Raw genomic sequence first — 23,028 nt, forward strand, 5'->3', positions numbered from 1 at the left:
AGGATGTGAGGGATGAAGAGGAGACTGCTGCAGATTTAGAAAGTGGGACAGAGGCAGGGAGTGACCACCAGGAAAAAGATGATGACAGGGAGGAAGAGGGTCCTAGGCCTACTGTACTTCCCCCCTGGACCACATGGTATGTTTTTATTCTCTCTTACATTTGGGAATTCGTATCGTCCTCCCATTCCACCCTGCCAAGACCTCTTGCCACCGCTTTGCCAACCCATGTAGAATTTTCTAGATCCGCCACTGTAGGGGGGTTATCCTGTATGTAAAAAACAATTTAAAATGCAATCAGACTGAATGGCCCAGTAACATCACGCTGAAATGCATTGGTGTTAATATCTCTCTTTTAAGAGAGATGTCTCTGAAAGTTATCTGCATCTATTGCAAACCTACTGCTAAACTGGATTTTTATGACATTATGTAATCATAAAAAATAAATTCTCCTCTTTGGCGTTTTCCAAGTCAATTGGGATAATAAAAAAGACAAGTTTATAACAGATTACTTCACTCTTACTCAGTTAATAGAACAACCCACTAGAATTACACACCGCACTCACTCACAAACACCCTCAACCTGTTAATAGGTCTCTCAGACCATAATGCAATTTTCTTCTCAAGAAAGGTCAATTGTCAGAAAATCATAACTCAACCAACCGTACAATTAAAATGACAATCCTAAAGAACCAACTAGAAAATGTGGAGACACTCTGAAAGTTATTGACTGGACTGGCCTTTTGGAATGGGATGCAGATGGTGGCAGTGATTTATTTCTGTTGAAAGTTAAAGAGGTCATCCTCTCTTTCTCCAGAAGGGGGCGCCAGGGGAGAGAGTCAAACTCTCTGCCTGTGTAAAGCTAATGAAGCATACGGATCAGTTACTCAGAACCTGGACTTAATATAGAGAGACTTAACTTCACAGGAGCCAGAAAAAAAGTGACATCAGAGTTACGTAAGGCCAAACTTTTTTATTATAATTATTGAAAACGCTAGAGGTAACAGTAAAAAAATATGGCAAAACAAACAAATTATCAGAATCAGAATCAGAATTAGAACCAGAAGTACTTTAATAATCCCAGGGGGAAATTATTTTCGTTACAGAACTCCAGCTGTACAAACAACAAATATTATACACACAGCATATATAAGAAAAACTGAATATAAATATATATAACTATATATACTATATATAACTATATATACTATATATATACATAAATGATCAGATTTATATTTACATAAACTAATATTTACAGTGCGGCTAACAAAGTGCAGGCCAGTCAGTCACTTCAAAGCAGCCCTGCAGTGTCTCATAGGCTTCCTCTGACCTCCTCACAGTCCTTGTGGTCTTTGGCTTCCTCTTCACCAGAGGCACATAGCAGGGTTTGAGGTGAATCAGGTTATGATCTGACCTGCCCAGAGGGGGGAGAGAAGAGGAGATGTATGCACCCTTAATGTTAGCATACATCAGGTCCAGAGTCCTCTCCTCTCTGGTAGGACAGCTCCCGTACTGTTGGAAGGTTGGCAGATCTAAGGTGACGTGGTTAAAGTCTTCCGACATGATGATGAGGGCACTGGGGTGTTGAGTCTAGAGTCTGGAGATGGTCGTGTGTGTGATGCTGCAGGCATTTGTCGGGTTTGCAGAGGGGGCTACAGAGCTGCTCTTTAATGGTGATGTCACCAGGATTACAGATGTCGTGTTATGTCAACTTAAAATCCAAAATCAGCCAGCCAAACAGGATTGTTGGTGAATAATACAGTGGGGTTTTATAGCTTTGCCTCCTTCTTCACTGACTTTGTTGCAGACTAGGGTTGAAAATCCACTTCGCTCGCCAGCCGTAATAATCCCAGTGACTTTATTCCATGGTAGTTTCATGTCATCTACGGCGGAACAAACAGAAAAAAATAGATCTGTTCCTCTTGTAGGTGCAACCGGCATCCCAAAGATGATTGTTCATTTCTGGATTAACGTGAACTTTCAGTTTGATTATGAGAAGGCCTCAGCCTGCTCAGACAAAGGGGAAAGACTACCCCGAAAGTCTGGGACCCTTTATCCCGGAGTGCATGGTCACAGCTCTCCCCCACAGGTCACACCCAGGTGTGAATTCTCCAAGGGACCCCCAAACTATTAGTTCATTGGCTGACCTGACCTCTGGTGATGACATAATCAGTGTCTATAAAACTGTAGAACACTTTCTGCTCTTTCTCTCTCTCTTGGACTCTCCTCTTGCACTCAACTCGACGCTCTCCTGCTGGATCCAGGGACCAGCTGCCGCTGTCCCTAGGCCTTGAACATGACCTGTATTGAGTAGGATCATCAACCGGTTACCAACTCAACTGAGCAGAACAAAGAGCGATCTGAGTCCTCTCCAACAACCAGAACAAGAACCTTTCTTCAACCAGCTTCCTTCACAAAGGACCAGCCACTGGCATCAAGCAACACAACTTATCTCCCATCTCATGGACTGGTTACTAATCACCAACTGGGCATTACTACAAGTTATAAGACTGTATGAACGGCTAAGCATGGAACTGTGACTTTGGTATGACCTGAATAAGAACTGAGATCTTCAGCCTGCTGGCTTTTGTGTAACTTAATGTTCGCACCTTTTCTGCAGGGGTCCAAGCCCCACACCTCTCCTCTTTGTTTCACACACACACACACACACACACACACACACACACACACACACACACCCACACACACACACACACACACACAGAGACACACACACACACACACACACACACACACACACACACACACACACACATTTGCTGTTAGCTTTAGTTAGTTTATTGTGTTTTGTTTGTTGCATTTATTAATGTGTTAATAAATGTTTGTGTTTACAATATGTCTGTTTATTTAATATTACACAAAGATGAATGTTCCAGCCTCTACTAAGAAAATAAAATTTAAATCCTTCTACTTATTAAACTATTACATTTATCGGTGTTCAACCCTTAATTAGTAGTTTAATATATTTATGTATATGACGGTGGTGCCCCGAGGAACTCTGGTTTAACTAGAGTAATTTTCTTTGATAATTATTGGTGATAACTAATATTTACTTGATTAACCATAAATTGATTGAGAATACTCAATCTCATAATCTGAACGTGAGTCGAGGCCCTACATTTAATTAATTCTCTGTGTGGAGTTTTTAATAAATTAAAGTTATTAATTTTTAGTAATTTTTCTTTATTAATTTCCTTTTTAAAAATATTTCATTTGATAGTCACACTTTTGATCCAATTAATCCTGAAGTACCTACACTCTTTTTTGGCCATTAAGGCTCTGAAGGCCAAGTAGCTCTTCACTCACGTTTAATTCATTGTCCACTCCTCTCAAAAAAATCAGTAAATGAGCGGTGTCAGATGCATCCGTGCTTTCGTCGCAGGCTAACGAAAAAAAGTCAAACTCCACTCCTTTTGCCTCTATCTGTCTCTTAATATCAGATGAAACGTCTTCAGTTCTCCGTACCACAGTGCTACAGGCCAGGCAAACACTGGTAAACTCCTGCTTCTTCTCAGTACAAATCTTCTCCACCATTTTCATCACGCACTCTTCAATAAATTCACCCTCGGTAAAAGGTTTGCGGTGCTTGGCAACGGGCTCTTGTGAAAAAGCGCTGCTGTGCCTTAAAAACAGCTTCCAGTTGCTTCAATTTTTCGCCATGTTCATTCCCAGTTGGCTTGTTAGCATGTTTCGTCTGGTGGTGCCTCTTGATATTGAATTCCTTGAAAACAGCCAGTCTCTTGGCAAATTAGGCACACACAGTTGTTTCATATTACAGTGAAAAAATACTCCAATTTCCACTTGTCCTGGAAGCGGTGGCACTCGCTGTCAACTTTCCTTTTTTTAGTTACAGTCGCCATCTTAGAAAATGAGCTGGAAATGATCTCACAGGGGTCACGCATGGGGGAAAAATATGAAATAGCTTTTTTTGTACGCGTGTATTTTATACTGTGGTCGACATTGCTGACGGGCCGCATGTTATTGATTTTATGACAGAGGCTGGTGGCCCCAGGGCGGGACTTTGGACATACCTGGTTTGGATGTTGATGTCCAGCTTTACGCTGATGACACTTTAATTTTTACTGAAGCGCTAAATCCTGAGGAGGCAGCATGTGTACTCTCAACAGCTCTTACACACATACACACATGGCTCAATAGATCATGTCTTATCTTAAATGCAAAAAAAAAATGTCTGCTTATATTTGTCAAAGCGACCTTCTACCGTTACCGTTTCTAAATCTGGAATGTTCTTGGGCATAGAAGAGTTGGAAGTTGTCAATGAATTTAAATACCTATAAAAATAGACTCCAGACTCTCTTTCAAAAATCGTGTTAAAAAGATATCCAAAAATATTAATTTGAATCTTTATAACTTTAAGCAAATCAGATGCAGCTGCTATGGTGTTTCTGCACGCAATGATACTCTCACATCTGAGCTACTGCATCAGCAGCTGGTCCGTGTCGGGTTCCACCGCCCTAATAACAAAAAAGACAGAGAAAAAAGTTTATAACAGATTACTTCACTCTTACTCAGTTAATAGAACAACCCACTAGAATTACACACCGCACTCACTCACAAACACCCTCAACTTGTTAATAGGTCTCTCAGACCATAATGCAATTTTCTTCTCAAGAAAGGTCAATTGTCAGAAAATCATAACTCAACCAACCGTACAATTAAAATGACAAACCTGCTGAGCTTCTGTACAAAAAGGAACTCAAAACTCTAGATAAAAAAAGACCTTTCTCTTACTATCATTGCAACATCTTAGAGAAATATGACTTACTGAGTTTTAATGATTTTTGTAAATTTTCCTCTGCTTATTTTATAAAGTACTACATGGCCTGGCTCCACCATCACCAGAGCTGTTGTAAACAGGGACTGTGAGGTTCCTTTCAGAAAAACCTCCTTCGGCCATAACGCACTATTGATTAAAGGTGGTGCATTATGAAACACACTACCCCTAACTATAGGGGAATGTGCCACTCAAGTAAAGGTGTGGCTTAAAGCTAACCAAACGTAGAACCACCTCTAACTGTATGCTACCATACTAGCCCAGTAGACTCTATAAATGAATTGTGTCTTTGTTTTAACATTTACTAATGACTCTTTTTCCTTTTCTGTCTTTTTATTCCTCTCTGCTTTTTATAACTAATTTTTATATAATATTGTACAGGTATATCCTTTGTCATTTTTTTCTTTTCTCGTAACATCAACCTGCCTAATGGACTTCAGATGATATTTAATAAAAAAACAGACTTTAGCTGTGAAGTGTGCTTGGGCACGGTACGAATGGACAGTGTGAGTGCGCCCTGAATGGGGAGTTGGTCTCCGGTTCAGTGCTGAACAGGGGAAGGATCTGTCTCAGCACACAGTGTCTCATTGTTTAAAACTTTTTGGACTGGAAGCCCACTCTGCAGTGACCAAACCTCTCAGCAGCAGAAAGAATAAAAAGGCCAGACTTGCCTTTGCTGAGGAGCAGGTTGTGTGGACAGAGGAGATCTGGTCCAGAGTGAATTCAGTGATGAGAGGACGTACACTTTATTTGGGTCTGATGGAAACATTATGTTCAGCGTAGGACATTACACACTTTGAACCCAAAGTGTGTAAAGAAGTCAGTTCCATTTGGAGGAGGAAGTGTCATGGTTTGGTTTCTGCAGCAGGAGTTGGGCCTCTTGTACAGCTACATGGCAGGTGAATGCAAATGTTTATGTGAACCTCCTTCTGCAACATACAACTCCTTCACTGCAATTATCTCCCTGTCAGCCCGCATTTTTCACACAAGACAATGTCCCCTGTCAAACTGTAAAACAGGTTCAACAGTTCCTTGAAGCTAAGAATATTGAAACAATGAAAATGCTCAGCCCAGAGTCCAGATCTAAACCCCAAGCTCAAGGCCTCCTTTTTACAAAAAATAGAATTGTCTCAGTCCCCAGCCTCCAGGGTGAAGGGTTTGTACTCAACCCATTCATCCACCATGACCTCTTCCAGATACCTTTACTGTCACTCTTCAGGAGGCAGGGGGGTGACGGGGCCATTGGAAAATAACGTACACACAGTTGAGCCATGGGTTTGAACATACAGATCCATGGAGCGCATTTGGTCAGACAAGCTTACATTAAAAAAAAAAAAAAAACATTCTAAAAAACATGCAAAAAGTCATATATACATACAAAATATATAAAATACAAAAGCAGAGCCAGGGGGAGTTTCAAATATACACATGAATCAATAGAAACAACAGAGTTTTTATGTGTATTCGCGTTGGAAACAGTGGACTAGGAACACTTTTCATCAGTGATCAGCTGAATTTGACTCAAGAGACTCAAGTGACTGGCACAACCCGGATCACATTAGTGAGTGACTCAGAATAACCAGGGTCCTTTAAATGATCCGGGTCGACCATCACTGTTCCACACATTTGAATGTGGTCAGAAGAATATGAAGACGTGAAAGATCCACTTCTACCTCCACCTCCACTCCTAAGTGTGTCAAGGTAACATGGCTAAGATGTGGTCCAACAGGAAACACACTGTGAGCTCTTTCTATGGTTTACTGGTCATCTGTTCCACCATATGCAATCAAATATGACCCGTTTTTATTTAGTCTGTCTTTTCTTAAGTGAATACAGCTACCAGTGTGTGAGTATAATACATTAAATTGGAGTAGTTATAATAGTTTCTAGTGACGAAAAAAAGATGTCGAAAATGTCCTACTGTTACATTGTCTGCTGTATGGCTGTACTGTATTTGCTACAATACGGTGTAACCAGTTTGAATAGGCTTCAAAATATGAAAAGCCACTGTCTGTCCATTGGTCTGTCTGTCTGACTGATTGTGTCCGTTCTTCTGTCTGACTGACTGTCTGTGTCACTCTGTCTCTCTGACTGTCTGTGACAATCTGTCTGTCTGACTGACTGACTGTGTCCGTTCGTCTGTCTGTCTGTCTGACTGACTGTCTGTGTCCGTTTGTCTGTCTGACTGACTGTCTGTGTCCGTTTGTCTGTCTGACTGACTGTCTGTGTCCATCTGTCTGTCTGACTAATTGTGTCTGTTTGTCTGTCTGTCTGTCGGTCTGACTGTGTCCCTTCGCCTGTCTGCCTGTCTGACTGACTGTCTTTCTGACTGTGTCCATCTGTCTGTCTGTCTGTCTGACTGTGTCCGTTTGCCTGTCTGCCTGTCCGACTGACTGTCTGTGTCCATCTGTCTGTTTGTCTGTCTGTCTTTGTCCATCTGTCTGTCTGTCTGTCTGTCTGTCTCACTATCTTTCACGAATGGGAAGAGGTATAACTTATTGAATCCCACCTCTTCTCCATAATTAGTAGTATTTTAGTATGTATAGTATATACAATATTATAATTTATAACATATGATACACTTACACTTATCTTTACTTCATAAAAATCCATAAATTAATGTTCAGACTATTTCTCACCACTTACCTTTACTTTATAACAAGAAAACGGTAACGTTATCTAACTTATCACGCAGGCTTTTATTCTGAAGACAGTGACAGGAAGTCCCAGGGTGTCCGTTGGAAATCGCCAACTTTTTTTCTTCCTGTGCGTGAAATTCCTCAAGTTTGTGTCTTTGTTTGTATCTTTGGACCAAGAATGTGTGGCTATCTGGCGCGACAATAGCCGCCCACTGAAAGCCGCCGTCACCCAGTGGGAGTTAGTGTGTAGCCTGAGACGAACGACATGTGAACGGCTTTTGTGCACACATTTTCCGCTTCTTTTGGCTGGTTGAGCCCGAAGACCGAGGGGCTGGAACTGTGGAGAAGGAAGGGACGGGGGAAGATAGCGAGGAGGAGTTGAGGAAGGAGCGGCGCTAACTTGTTGTTATGTGGCAAAACTCTCAACCACTTTTCCCTGACAACGAGAGCGGCAGAGCGGTGTTTTCAGTTTGGACAAAGTGGTAAGTTACTTTCTTAACAACTTTAACGACAGTTTGGTGATACCCGCCTGAGTTATTCAGGTCTACAGCTTTCAAACACACGCTGGCTACTCTAACGTTGAATTTAGGCAGGGCCGCTGCCAGAGTTTCAAACTGAGGGCATGAGTCCAAGTACAGCCAACCAGCTCTAACTGGGGGATCCTGAGGCGTTCCCAGGCCAGTGTGGAGATATAATCTCTCCACCTAGTCCTGGGTCTTCCCCGAGGCCTCCTCCCAGCTGGACGTGCCTGGAACACCTCCCTAGGGAGGCGCCCAGGGGGCATCCTTACTAGATGCCCGAACCACCTCAACTGGCTCCTTTCAACGCTAAGGAGCAGCGGCTCTACTCCGAGTTCCTCACGGATGCTGAACTTCTCACCCTATCTCTAAGGGAGACTCCAGCCATCCTCCTGAGAAAACCCATTTCGGCCGCTTGTACTTACATGCAAACATAAATCTAACCAGACATTCAGCTTCCTGTACCTGTGACAGGACTGCATGATACAAGGAAAATCTGCAATATACAAACACATATTAAAGTATACTGATCTGGCTTTCTGCTGTTTCAAGTAGGGGAGCGCCTGTACGATTAAACACAGGAACGAATGAAACACATCGATTTCCTGGAAAACCACGAGAATCTGACGCGCCAGATTTCATCACGCACGACTGACTGACCCTGCGAAAGATCATGTAATGGGGCCGTACCGTTCAAAGGTATCCCCGCGAGACTGTTTTTGAATGAAGAAAGTAGAATCCTTTGTGCTGTTTCTTTTTTAGTAATGTCCAGTAGTGTTTTTGACATATGAGATGAATTAGTACTTAAACATGTCCTCCAGTGTGCAGTGTCAGAGTTTTGAAGTTTAGAGGCAAGAAAGGTTAAAGGTCAGGTTTAAATCGCCCCGACAGCACCACCATGCGTAATTGCGGTGATCGAAACCTGTATAAATCACCAACTTCATAAATGAATTAAAAAACAAATTAAGAAATATTTTTCTAATGAATGACAACTGCTTTGAATGACTTTTTAAAGATTTCTTTTGGCAGTTTTTCAAGCTTTTCTATCAGATAAGACAGACAGGAAATGGGGTGAGAGGGGGGGGGGGAGAGACATGCCGCAAAGGGCCGCAGGTCGGAGTCGAACCCGCGGCCGCTGCCTCGAGGACCTTCAGCCTCTTTACATGGGTAGACTGCTCTACAGATTAATCATCACAGAGAGAAAAAAAAGCCAATAAATAACAGGATGTCCTACTGTGTATCACTAAACATGACTTGGGAGGAAAACAAGTCAATTAAATGTAAATGTAGTTGGTTTAAAAGAAAGGTGAGTTTAATCGGAATGCGCATCTTGACAATGACGTACAGGACAAAAATGTTTTTTTGACCTATTTATATTCTGAGAAATGATGGGACATTTTAGCACTGACGGATACACTGGCATGTTGCATGAAAACAAGAGTACGTTCACTAGTTTCTGTTTAAATCTGCTGACTCATCCGTCCCTCATATCTGTTTCAAATGACCCGACCAGGCAGATCATCCCACTAATGTATTAAATTACACTTGTAACTAAGAGAATACACATGTGAATCCTTAATCACACGATCAAAATGATTTGTATACGTAACGTAATCTTTGAAAAAGACGTTAGACTGAAAAGTGTTTCAATCGACCCGGCTCTCCCCTATGCTGCCAAAATGGACGAAAGGAAAAAAGGAGATCATTTCCGATATTCTTTTATTTAACCAATAAACGAGACCCAAAATAAAAATGATGGTTACATTAGAAAGTGTCTTCTGCGATGTGTTTACTGGGCAAATTGAAATGGCATTGTAGAAGGTTTGAAAGGGTATACTGCTGCTTCCACCCCTGCAGAGATGGAGGGAGAGAAGGAGAGGCAGAGACAGCAGCGAGAGGAGAAGGAGAGTAACGAGGCAGAGGACGACAGGAGGAGTGATGAGGACGCCGACAATGAGGAGGAGGAGGACGGGGATGGGGATTCGGAGGGGGCGGCGCTGGTCTGGCAGGAAGGCTACGACGAGGACAATCTGGGCCTTCCCATCATGCACTGGGAGGCACTGAGCCTGCGCATTGCTGAGCTGGAGAAGCAGGAAGAGGAGAATAAGGAGAAGAGGGCAAAGGTCAGTGTTGGCAGTCTGGGAGAGGGGGATGTTTAGGGCACGCTCACACTGCCCTACCCACACGGCACAACCACCCCCCCCCCCCCCCCGTGGCCCAGGCCTGTTTGTACTCACACTACCTGGGCCTCGGTGAATGCTTCTTGCTGCCTATACGTCATCACACCGTAACACGCATTGATGACGTCATCGTGATGCGTCGCTTTGTTTAGAAATCTTTCCGTAGACCTCAGAGTTTTTGTGCGTCTTGTCGACTGTTTTTGAATATTGTCATCACAACACTCCGCCTCCACATCACACCAACGTGAACCTTTCGCCGCCATTGTTTTAAATGTCCGCGCATGGTCCCTCCTTCTTTTTTCTACGTCCCAACAGTCGCACATAAAATGACGTCAGAACCGCCGTAGGCTTCGTGCTCGTACACGTGCAAACGTGCTTTACAAAAACCCACCTCTCCCAAACAGCAAGCGGACCGCTCCTAGGCGCGGTACGCTTGCACTCACACTGGTCAAACGAACTAGACTGTAGCCGTGAAACGTGCCTGGGAACACTCACTAGTATTGTTTTCACTGGCCTTGGAAGCAGTTATTTCTGTAAAAAATATGTTTATTTTTTTTCATATTTCCTGAATCTGTCACTATATCCTGAAGGCACCATGAGACAGACGAGTAATGTAAAAGTACCTCTTCCTCTCTCTGTCTGCTCCTAATGTCATCTGCTAGATCCACTGAACCTGACTGACAACCAATCAGAGCAGAGGAGTCTCTGACAGTGTCAATAACTGCTCTGAACTCTGATTCAAGATTCTGTTACTATATTGCATATTTCTCTCATAAAGTCTTTTCAGAAACATATCTCAGTGAAGGCTACTGTCTCCTTTTCCTGTTGTGCATGACTGTCAAACTAGATATAAAGGAAAGAGCTACAGCATTCATTCTCTGTATTTGTCCATGGTTTATTATGAGCCTGGACATATAACACGGATAGCAATTTTGTGTGTGTGTGTGTGTGTGTGTGTGTGTGTGTGTGTGTGTGTGTGTGTGTGTGTGTGTGTGTGTGTGTGTGTGTGTGTGTGTGTGTGTGTGTGTGTGTGTGTGTGTGTGTGTGTGTGTGTGTGTGTGTGTGTGTGTGTGTGTGTGTGTGTGTGTGTGTGTGTGTGTGTGTGTGTGTGTGTGTGTGTGTGTGTGTTATATATGAAAAAAGATATATCTGTCATTGAAAGAAAGACTCAGCAGTGTCTCTACTGCCTACGTAAACTACACTCCTCAAGCAGATCAGAGAATAGTTTTATTCTTATATCAAAACTTTTTTTTCACATTTTCATGTTTTTGCTGGTTTACACATTTTTGCCAAAAGGACAAGAACTGACTGCTTCTAAAAAGCCTATAACATTATCCACGACCTCACACGACCACTTTAAGCTGCAGCCATCAGGAGTTAGATCTCCTGTATGGAAAACAGACGATTTGACTCCAGAAGTGTAGAAGCCGCAGAATGCAGGTGCACTCTGACCCCGTTCGATATCTCTCCTACCAGTCCTTGTGTACGTCTTAGTCGTCTGTGTGTAATTCTGTTTGAAAGCACGCTTGCCTTGAATTGCAGATAGTGCAAACGCATGTCTCTGTTGGTCTTCAGAGAGGAGTGTCTCTGGAGCGAGGCAGAGCTCCAGTGAGCTGGTCAGATGAGAGGGGGAGGAGAGCAGAGAGCTGGGAGGACGGAGACGACGCCTGCAACAGCCACGTGCTGGCCCTCACGTCACGGTACACACACACACACACACACACATCATGATTACTCATGATTACTCATTGGATTTGGTGTGTATCATCTCTTAATGTAGCACGCCCATATCTTACTGTGGAGGTTTGGTGTCTTCGGGCGTGTTTCCATCAGGGTGCATTGTGGCCGCTCGGAAAGTTTCAGGGCACGCCCTCTTAAATGGCCGTTCACTCGCCGTGTTTCCATTACAAAAGAGCCACAGAGCCGTTCTTCCTCAAGAGAAATACAGAATATTTGCAGTTTGATTTAAGATGGCCGTGTGAGGGCTAAGGCTATTTCCTCAATTTTGCATACTTTTGTAAACTCCCCTTTTTGAGGGTACTTGCATATAACATAATACCCACGTGTTTTATATTTTTATTTCTATATGGAAAAACGGTGTTTCCCACAGACCAGGTATCCTGTGTGGTGCAGGGCCGTACGGAGATCTTCTGAACGGCAGGGGGCTCTGACCTCTCCCATGTAGAGACTCTGACAACAGACATGTGAACTGCCTGTATCTGAATCATAATATGCAAACATACATAACTACGGTATATGTCTGTGGGTTTAGCAAAGATATGTCTTTTTTTAAACTTTAATGTTTCTTGGAACTGAATAATCATGGTCCCGTTTGTAGCGTGATGGGGCTGACATAGTATGTAGCGTAGTGCTCGTGTAAAGTTTTAGACTGCAGAGTGAGACAGAATGACAGTAAAGTGTTTACCTTCATGTCAGAGTTTTAGACTGCAGAGTGAGACAGAATGACAGTAAAGTGTTTACCTTCATGTCAGAGTTTTAGACTGCAGAGTGAGACAGAATGACAGTAAAGTGTTTACCTTCATGTCAGAGTTTTATACTGCAGAGTGAGACAGAATAACAGTAAAGTGTTTGCCTTCATGTCAGAGTTTTAGACTGCAGAGTGAGACAGAATGACAGTAAAGTGTTTACCTTCATGTCAGAGTTTTAGACTGCAGAGTGAGACAGAATGACAGTAAAGTGTTTAACTTCATGTCAGAGTTTTAGACTGCAGAGTGAGACAGAATGACAGTAAAGTGTTTACCTTCATGTCAGAGTTTTATACTGCAGAGTGAGACAGAATGACAGTAAAGTGTTTACCTTCATGTCAGAGTTTTAGACTGCAGAGTGAGACAGAATGACAGTAAAGTGTTTACCTTCATGTCAGAGTTTTATACTGCAGAGTGAGACAGAATGACAGTAAAGTGTTTACCTTCATGTCAGAGTTTTAGACTGCAGAGTGAGACAGAATGACAGTAAAGTGTTTACCTTCATGTCAGAGTTTTAGACTGCAGAGTGAGACAGAATAACAGTAAAGTGTTTGCCTTCATGTCAGAGTTTTAGACTGCAGAGTGAGACAGAATGACAGTAAAGTGTTTACCTTCATGTCAGAGTTTTAGACTGCAGAGTGAGACAGAATGACAGTAAAGTGTTTAACTTCATGTCAGAGTTTTAGACTGCAGAGTGAGACAGAATGACAGTAAAGTGTTTACCTTCATGTCAGAGTTTTAGACTGCAGAGTGAGACAGAATGACAGTAAAGTGTTTACCTTCATGTCAGAGTTTTAGACTGCAGAGTGAGACAGAATGACAGTAAAGTGTTTAACTTCATGTCAGAGTTTTAGACTGCAGAGTGAGACAGAATGACAGTAAAGTGTTTACCTTCATGTCAGAGTTTTATACTGCAGAGTGAGACAGAATGACAGTAAAGTGTTTACCTTCATGTCAGAGTTTTAGACTGCAGAGTGAGACAGAATGACAGTAAAGTGTTTACCTTCATGTCAGAGTTTTAGACTGCAGAGTGAGACAGAATGACAGTAAAGTGTTTACCTTCATGTCAGAGTTTTAGACTGCAGAGTGAGACAGAATGACAGTAAAGTGTTTACCTTCATGTCAGAGTTTTAGACTGCAGAGTGAGACAGAATGACAGTAAAGTGTTTACCTTCATGTCAGAGTTTTAGACTGCAGAGTGAGACAGAATGACAGTAAAGTGTTTACCTTCATGTCAGAGTTTTAGACTGCAGAGTGAGACAGAATGACAGTAAAGTGTTTACCTTCATGTCAGAGTTTTAGACTGCAGAGTGAGACAGAATGACAGTAAAGCGTTTACCTTCATGTCAGAGTTTTAGACTGCAGAGTGAGACAGAATGACAGTAAAGTGTTTACCTTCATGTCAGAGTTTTAGACTGCAGAGTGAGACAGAATGACAGTAAAGTGTTTACCTTCATGTCAGAGTTTTAGACTGCAGAGTGAGACAGAATGACAGTCAAGTGTTTACCTTCATGTCAGAGTTTTATACTGCAGAGTGAGACAGAATGACAGTAAAGTGTTTACCTTCATGTCAGAGTTTTATACTGCAGAGTGAGACAGAATGACAGTAAAGTGTTTACCTTCATGTCAGAGTTTTATACTGCAGAGTGAGACAGAATGACAGTAAAGTGTTTACCTTCATGTCAGAGTTTTAGACTGCAGAGTGAGACAGAATGACAGTAAAGTGTTTACCTTCATGTCAGAGTTTTAGACTGCAGAGTGAGACAGAATGACAGTAAAGTGTTTACCTTCATGTCAGAGTTTTAGACTGCAGAGTGAGACAGAATGACAGTAAAGTGTTTACCTTCATGTCAGAGTTTTAGACTGCAGAGTGAGACAGAATGACAGTAAAGTGTTTACCTTCATGTCAGAGTTTTATACTGCAGAGTGAGACAGAATGACAGTAAAGTGTTTACCTTCATGTCAGAGTTTTAGGGCGTGATCACACTGTCCTCCCGGACCACGACCCGGACTTTAGGGTACTTGTCCCCCCTCCCTCTCCCCCCCGCGCCCCAGCCCCGTTTGTACTCACACTACCAGGGCCTCGACCAATACTTCTTGCTGTCCATACGCCTTCAAGCCGTAACACGTCACACGCATTGATCGCGTGTGTGTGGCTTTGTTTACAAATCTTTCCACAGACCTCGGAGTTTTTGTGCGTCTTGTCGACTGTTTTTGAATATTTTCATCCGACCAAATCTGCAGTAAACACTCCACCTCCGCATCACACCAACATGAACCTTTCACCGCCATTGTTGTTGTTGTTAAATGTCCGCGCATGGTCCGTCCTTCTATTTACATGTCCGAACAGGCGGACATAACGCTACTGCCGTAGGGCTCGTGCTCGTGCGCGTGCACGTGCGCACGCTCGTGCTCGTACATGTGCAAACGGCTCCGCTAAAGCCCACCTCTTTCAAGCGGGCCGTGGCGGCCCAGCTGGCCCCAGTTGAGCGCGGAGCGGGTGCGCTCACACTACTTAAAGGTACTAGACTTTAGCTGAAAAACCGGTTTTGGCCGCGGCCAAAAGGATAGTGTGAGCACGCTCTTAGACTGCAGAGTGAGACAGAATGACAGTAAAGTGTTTACCTTCATGTCAGAGTTTTATACCGCAGAGTGAGACAGAATGACAGTAAAGTGTTTACCTTCATGTCAGAGTTTTAGACTGCAGAGTGAGACAGAATGACAGTAAAGTGTTTACCTTCATGTCAGAGTTTTAGACTGCAGAGTGAGACAGAATGACAGTAAAGTGTTTACCTTCATGTCAGAGTTTTAGACTGCAGAGTGAGACAGAATGACAGTAAAGTGTTTACCTTCATGTCAGAGTTTTAGACTGCAGAGTGAGACAGAATGACAGTAAAGTGTTTACCTTCATGTCAGAGTTTTAGACTGCAGAGTGAGACAGAATGACAGTAAAGTGTTTACCTTCATGTCAGAGTTTTAGACTGCAGAGTGAGACAGAATGACAGTAAAGTGTTTACCTTCATGTCAGAGTTTTAGACTGCAGAGTGAGACAGAATGACAGTAAAGTGTTTACCTTCATGTCAGAGTTTTAGACTGCAGAGTGAGACAGAATGATAGTAAAGTGTTTACCTTCATGTCAGAGTTTTATAAAGCAGAGTGAGACAGAATGATAGTAAAGTGTTTACCTTCATGTCAGAGTTTTATACTGCAGAGTGAGACAGAATGACAGTAAAGTGTTTACCTTCATGTCAGAGTTTTAGACTGCAGAGTGAGACAGAATGACAGTAAAGTGTTTACCTTCATGTCAGAGTTTTATAAAGCAGAGTGAGACAGAATGATAGTAAAGTGTTTACCTTCATGTCAGAGTTTTATACTGCAGAGTGAGACAGAATGACAGTGTTTACCTTCATGTCAGAGTTTTAGACTATAGAGTGAGACAGTAAACTCTTTACCTTCATGTCAGCTCCTCTGTGCCATTTCAATGCATTTACCATAAATGTCAGAATACGGGCGCACTAAAAATATAGGGCCGGCAGGTTTGACTACAGAGAAGTGAGTGACTGCTCACTTGGCCATAGTAGGTGTTCGTAGTGTTGCCGAAGTACTTGACTTCCATTTTGCAAACCTTCATTTTGAATGAGTCATGTCCGGCTTCTTCTGCCCTGGAGGTTGTCAAATCCAAAGTGCGTCCAAACACTTGCTTTCACCTGACGGGCGGGCGGGCTGGCAGTGACTGAACAGCGAAGTGCCCACCGTGAGACGGAAAAAGAAGGATTTCTGGAAGTTACGAATCGATTAGGAATCTAAATTTTTACATTAATCTCATCATCTCATTTTTTTTTTGCCCACCCCTACTAAATTTACCCAGATACCCCACTGCAGATATGTCAGTGATGGAAAGTAATTGTGTCTTGCAGCAGCTGTGTGTAAGTTCAAATGTAGCCTAGTTTGAACTGAGATGTCATGAAGCGTGTCTGTTGTGTGTCCTCCAGCCTGCAGACACAGATGAATCTCCAGCTCTGCTTCATCAACAACAGTGAAAGTGAAGAGGAGGAGGAGGAGGACGAGAAGCAGGGAGAGAACAGCAAGAAGGTAAGCAGCAACAGCAGGGTAACTAAACCCATTTCACTTTGGATCAGAAGATCTGAACTGGCGGAGTAACTGGATGAAGTTATGAACAGGGCCTCACCCTACTCTTGCTATTTTGTGTTTATGTTCTCCACGAAGAGAGGGACTGTTCAGGTCCAAAAGAATCCTCAGCCTCCAGCCAAGCCGGAGAAACCAAAGTCCAGAGGATTCCGAAACACTCTGAGGAACCTGAGGGACAGACTGAGAGCAGACCACAAAACTCTGGTGAGAGCTCTGCTTCTGTTGCAGCCTTTTGTCTTTCACTCCCAGAGACACTTCATCACACTCACTCCCTCTCCTCTCTCTCTCTCTCCTCTTTCTCCTCTTATCGTCTCCTTCCATCCTTTCCTTCCCTCTTCTCTCCTTTGTCCTCTCCTCCTTCCCTTCTCTCTCCCCTTGTACTCGTCACTTTTTCCTCCTCCTCTCTTCCTCTTTTCTCTTCTCTGCCCTCCTCCTCTCAGGCTGCAGCTCGTAGTGATCCTGTAGTCCAGAGGAGACACGTGGAGCGCAGTGATTTACAGACCTTCAGTATTAAGGACCTGAATGCTCTGTGTGCGTCCCTCAGTAAGACCGTACAAGGTACTGACCCACACACCAGGACACATGTTAACTGCAGCCCTAATGCTAATGCTAAAGGGACTGTGCCTTTTAATCTGCAGATGCACTGATCCTCTAAAGTGTCAAATTGATTTTTCCCGTGTCCACTTCAGACCTGAGCTCGGACCTGGTGGGTCGCCTGCAGGTGCGAGACCAGCTGAGGACGGAGCAGGACGCCATGCTGCTGGAGGTCCAGGATCTGACGTCGCTGTGACCACACCGCTCACCTCCCAGCCGACGTTCACCTGTCGCGCGGTCGGGAGCGCTCACGTCCCAGAAACATTTGAACACGTGTCACCGTCTGTGAACATTGCCGTGAATCAGACGGTGCCACAGTGGCCTCCACAAACATCTCAGTCAGTCCCTCAAGCGTTCGGTCTGACCAGCCAATCACTGTGAAGAGTGTCACTCCCTGAAAGGACTAAGACATTCAGTTGCATAGTATTTTTTTTTAATGTGTTTGTCTGTGTTGTATATTTATAAGGGAAATTTAGTCTCACTAAAGGACAGTGTCCACATGTGACCAGCTCTGTCCAGCAAGGTGGGCATGTCAGAGCCGTATGGTACGGACGACAACTGAAAGTGAGTGGAACACAATGTCCAGGCGGTGGACGGTGGCCTTAAAGGAACGCCGTTCTGCAAAATATGCTTCTTTGCCTTCTGAGTCAGATTAGAGGATCAGTACCAGTTTCATCTCCGCCGTGTCCGCAGCAGACTAAGACATCATAGAACTAGTGTTTACAGTGAAACCTGCTTCAGGCAGCAAAAGTTGCTCTTGAACACACCGCAAAGACTCCTGCCAACAGCCAACTAGCATGTCTGTGTGGGCCCGCGTGGGAGGAAACAACTCAGGTCTGTGTTCAACATTCAAAAAGGGAAACCTGGTTTTCAAACAGGACGGATTCAAAATGTTGCTTTAGTTACCACATTAACAACACAACCGGATGTTGAAAGAACAAACTATATTAAACGTGCACGAGTGACATTTACAGAATTAGGAATAATGTTAGTATATAAATCGAGTTTGTTTTCCATCTCACAGCCTCTTGATTCGATCCGTTTGCTTTCTTTTCTCATGTCCATTTTTCTTCTCGTGCACTGTTTCACATCATGTCCTAGTGCCAGTGGTGTGGGACACACTGCAAAAACTAGGGCAACAGACGCTCACAGATGGCTGACTGTTGGCCCGGTGTGTCAGGGTCTTTCAACCCAGCTGAGCACCAAGACTGGAAGCAAGGGAGGACTGTTATTTTTACTTACAGTATTTAGTTCCCACCTTAACACACAAAAACAGCGTTCCACACCGGGTCCAAGCCAAAACAGATTTTAAAAAAGGGAAAGTAGAACATTTTGCTAATGAAAAATGCATTTACAACATATGTTCAGTTTTGACTAAGCTAGAGGAGCAGTTTGCCCCCAAGTCCAGTGCATGCTGCGACAGGATAAAAAGTGATCAGACCAATCAAATCACTCTTCTGTATACAGAGATAAGGCTGGGGTTTTTTTGTTTTTTTTCCCTCATTTGAGGTTTTGACAGCAAAGCAACATTTCCTCAGGCATTTTCTTTGTAAGGATTCAGTGTTGATGAAAGCTTCATTTTCCAGATAGGCCTCTCTCCCTTAAAGTGTAATACCGGCGCAAAATCATCCTAGGGTCTTTTTCTGCACATACATACATCAAATAAGCCATCGAGACAGTTTTTTTCATGTAACAACTATTAACGGAGAAATCCGGTTGAGTCACTAACAGCTGGCTGTGGCTAACAGTGATTAGCTCGGGGCAGTACGGAGAAAGTAGTTTTTAACGTCTTTTTTAACCACTAATACTGCTGAAAATAACAGCAAACCTCTGCAGCAGCATGAGAAGAGTCCCTACACAGAAAACAAAACACCAACAACGTAGTTATTGAACCCAGAGTTTATAAAAAGAGTGTTTTAAAGACTTACCTACTGGCCCCTGTACCAGCTCCTCTCATAGTAAAGTCCATTCAAGTGGATTACCAAAGTCAATCCCAAAGGAAGGAGCCCATTGGTGCTTTGTTTTCTGTGTAAGGACTCTTCTCATGCTGCTGCAGAGGTTTGGTGTTATTTTCAGCAGTATAAGTGGTTAAAAAAGACGTTTGAATGCCTTCACCGTGCTGCCCCGAGCTAATCGTTGTTAGCCATGTCCGGCTGTTTCATTGTTCATAGTTTATATACAAAAAAAACTGTCTCGATGGCTAATTTGATGCACATAAGTGCAGAAAAAGACCATGAGATAATTTGGCGCTATAATTACACTTTAAAGACACTGTGGTGTTTTTGACCACTAGTGGCACTATCGATCATCAGGTCCCTGTTCATGCAGGAACCACGGTGAATAATCCTGCTTATGTATTCACATCATTCCACTCATTTCAACATGTACAAAAATATTAGGACAATATTACCCTTCTAAAGCAGAGCCATGCCAGCCTGTAAAATGGGGATCGTCTTCTGTCAGCATTAGAGCAGTGTTGCTTTCATATGTTTAGCATCTTTTCTGAAGGCTTAAAACTGCAGTAGAAAAAGGGACTCCTGTCAAAAAGCTGCCACCTGAACATCAGTCTTTGTTTCTGTAGTTGTGTTCTCTGATCTGTTCAGGAAGTCTTCTCTTTATTCATGTGTATCCATGCCCAGGCCTTTTAGGTGGAGTGAACTTAGGGCGCACTCGCACTGTCCATCCGTACCGTGCCCGTGCTTTAGGGTACCTGTCCCCCCCTCCCTCTCCCTCTCCCTCTCCCCCCGCGGCCCAGGCCCGTTTGTACTCACACTACCTGGGCCTCAGCGAATGCTTCTTGCTGCCTATACGTCATCACACCGTAACACGTCACACGCATTGATGACGTCATCGCGATGCGTCGCTTTGTTTACAATTCTTTCCGTAGACCTCAGAGTTTTTGTGCGTCTTGTCGACTGTTTTTGAATCTTTTCATCGACCAAATCTGCAGTAAACACTCCACCTCCACATCACACCAACGTGAACCTTTCACCGCCATTGTTCTTTTTTCTATGTCCCAACAGGCGCACAGGAAATGACCTCAGAACCGCCGTAGGCCTCGTACACGTGCGCACGCTCGTGCTCGTACGTGTGCTAACGTAACAAAAGCCCACCTCTCCCAAACGGGCCGTGGCCGGCAACCGTACCGCTCCTAGACCCAGTACTGTTGCACTCACACTGGTTAAAGGAACTAGACTTTAGCCGTTAAACGTGCGTGGGCACGGTACGGATGGACAGTGTGAGTGCGCCCTTAAGGTGATCGTATGTTCAACTAGTGAAGCACATTTTTATGCTTTTGTTTTATATGTAAGGGACGATATTGTAATCATTTTATTCAGTTATTAATTTTGTAACAGTCTTGGCACAAGTTTGTGATATTTTTCCTTGAACAAAAAGAACCACGTTTACCACAGGTACCTGTTTGTACCTGTGGTGCACTAACACCGTCAGAACACCTGTCATGCTGTCCTCCCACCTCTGCTGCTCTCCCACTCGTGAATTAACTCAATCATATTTTGACTTTTGATTTAATATTTCGCTGTTAAACTACCATGAATACACCTCAACACTTCCTGCTTATGCTGGCTGTCTGTTTCACATTAAAAGCCTTCCAGCTGCTCTTTCGTCCGCAGGCTGTTGGTGTGAAACTGTTGAGTTCCATTCACACTTGTTTAACAAAGAAAACCTGGCAAAATAGAAATGTAATTTTAAACTGTAATGATGTTGTAGAGTTCACTATGTCAACCATTATAGTAGAGTTAATTCAAGTGATGTCCAAATGAAACTTCATGTACCATGTTTTTATTGTTGTCCACTAGATGGAGCTCTGTGTTCAACAAAGGTTTGAAAACACACTGAATCAGCATTCATTGAGCCCTTTTCTTTAAACACAGAGTTCCATCTAGTGGACTCAACCAATACAACTGATGCTTCATGAAGCTTCATTTAGACATCACTACTAACCAGGACCACAGTCTTTTCCTAACCTTAATGTGGATCAGTTCAGAACAGGATCCTTCTTGTTTTTGATCGACAAACTGATGTAAATGAATATCAGAAATACATGAATTATTAGATGTTGCTGTTGTATTAATTTGTATATTGAAAAACTGTCAACTTGATTGCCTGCACGCTCCAATCCTGTGTTTTTAACTTTGGTGGTGGTTCGACCGTGTTGTTTACATATGAAAACAGACTGTGCCTGTAAATGAATAAAGTGTTAGTCCAGTCACTCCGTGTGTAGCAGCGTCTTTACACACACAGAGATAAAGAGACTGCGTGTGTGTGTGTGTGTGTGTGTGTGTGTGTGTGTGTGTGTGTGTGTGTGTGTGTGTGTGTGTGTGTGTGTGTGTGTGTGTGTGTGTGTGTGTGTGTGTGTGTGTGTGTGTGTGTGTGTGTGTGTGTGTGTGTGTGTGTGTGTGTGTGTGTGTGTGTGTGTGTGTGTGTGTGTGTGTGTGTGTGTGTGTGTGTGAAAAAGAACAGATAATCACATTTTCTCAGGCTACACAGATGATTCATGAAACAACACAAGAAAATGTTGTTTATAAGTGACGCAATGTTTAAAGGCATATAAGGTAGGGAAAACATTTATTAGAAATAATGTTACCATTCACATTGTTAGAAGAAGTGGTGGGAGACAGGTGAAAAAATAAATCACAAGCGTGTTCTAGACCACGCCCACATGTGTGCAAACTTTGGGGTCTGGGACAATATATAAAATGATTTTTTTAGATAGGTGACCTTTTGACCTTTAGGGAGTTTATTTTAGGGACCCTTGGCATGCAGCTGGGAACACCAAAAATGGTTAAGGTATTCTCCACAACCCCATCTTTCATTTAGAAAACGATCCGTCTGTTTAAACCCAGTAAAAGATTGAAAAATGTACTCATTTGATTATTATGAAGTAAGCGTTCTGACCCATTTGTCAGAAATGTGATTCATCAATTGTCATATTTCCTCAGAAAATGTCTCAAACTGGATGAAATTTGCCCCACACGTCCATGGTTATGAGTTGAACCTGTATGTCAAAGGTCAAACCTGTGACCCCTCGGGATAAACAACTTTTTCTGAGAGAAACCTGTGACACCTGGCACCTATTTAATCTGGCCTCATTTCAACTTTCGACTTTTTTCATACTTTATGACAGGATCTCCAATTGTGAAGTCTCCCAAAAGTCATTAAAATGTATACAGTCTTGCCAGAAATGGTCTCAAACTGGATAATCATTTGCTCCATGTGTCCTCTATCGTAGCCTGAATGTGGCCTTTATAGGCAAACGTCTGCACAACGATGAAACTGTAAACTATCATAGATACTTTGACACTGGTTATGAATTCTATGCATTTATATATCTATAATGTTTTAATGTGACGATAATATTAACAATGATAAAAAATAATGATGAAAGCATATGCAGCTAGTAAAACATTACAAATGATTCACAATCACGCTTTTTTATTTTTATTTCACCAGAACTATGAAAACATAGCTACAAATATAAAAAAGAGACATTTTGGAAAAAATGAAAGAACTGAAGTGGTCCTCTCCTGTGTCCTGGACCCTCAAAGGATGCCCAAGCGTATCCCATACTCATCCAGGATGGAGAGAAGTGAGTTCTGCGAAGAAGAAAGTGCAAATCACTGTAAC

At 42.9% G+C, this 23,028-nt stretch overlaps 1 protein-coding gene across 2 annotated transcripts; it reads left to right on the forward strand.

The window, feature by feature from the left end:
- Window positions 1-7,614: 7,614 nt before the first annotated feature.
- Window positions 7,615-21,550, forward strand: LOC310964330 (schwannomin-interacting protein 1). Of its 2 annotated transcripts, none has more exons than XM_083937413.1 (7): window positions 7,615-7,937; window positions 9,831-10,096; window positions 11,696-11,853; window positions 16,632-16,731; window positions 16,867-16,992; window positions 17,229-17,346; window positions 17,478-21,550. In XM_083937413.1, the coding sequence occupies exons 2-7, from the start codon at window positions 9,833-9,835 to the stop codon at window positions 17,576-17,578; spliced, it is 867 nt and encodes a 288-aa protein (XP_083793539.1). In that variant the 5' UTR covers window positions 7,615-7,937; window positions 9,831-9,832; the 3' UTR covers window positions 17,579-21,550. The 2 variants fall into 2 exon arrangements, with proteins under 2 accessions (XP_083793539.1, XP_083793540.1); XM_083937414.1 differs by having other exon boundaries at window positions 11,729-11,853.
- Window positions 21,551-23,028: the final 1,478 nt, after the last annotated feature.

This window comes from Echiichthys vipera, assembly GCF_963691815.1.
Source record: "Echiichthys vipera genome assembly, chromosome: 22".
Classification (NCBI taxonomy): domain Eukaryota; kingdom Metazoa; phylum Chordata; class Actinopteri; order Perciformes; family Trachinidae; genus Echiichthys; species Echiichthys vipera.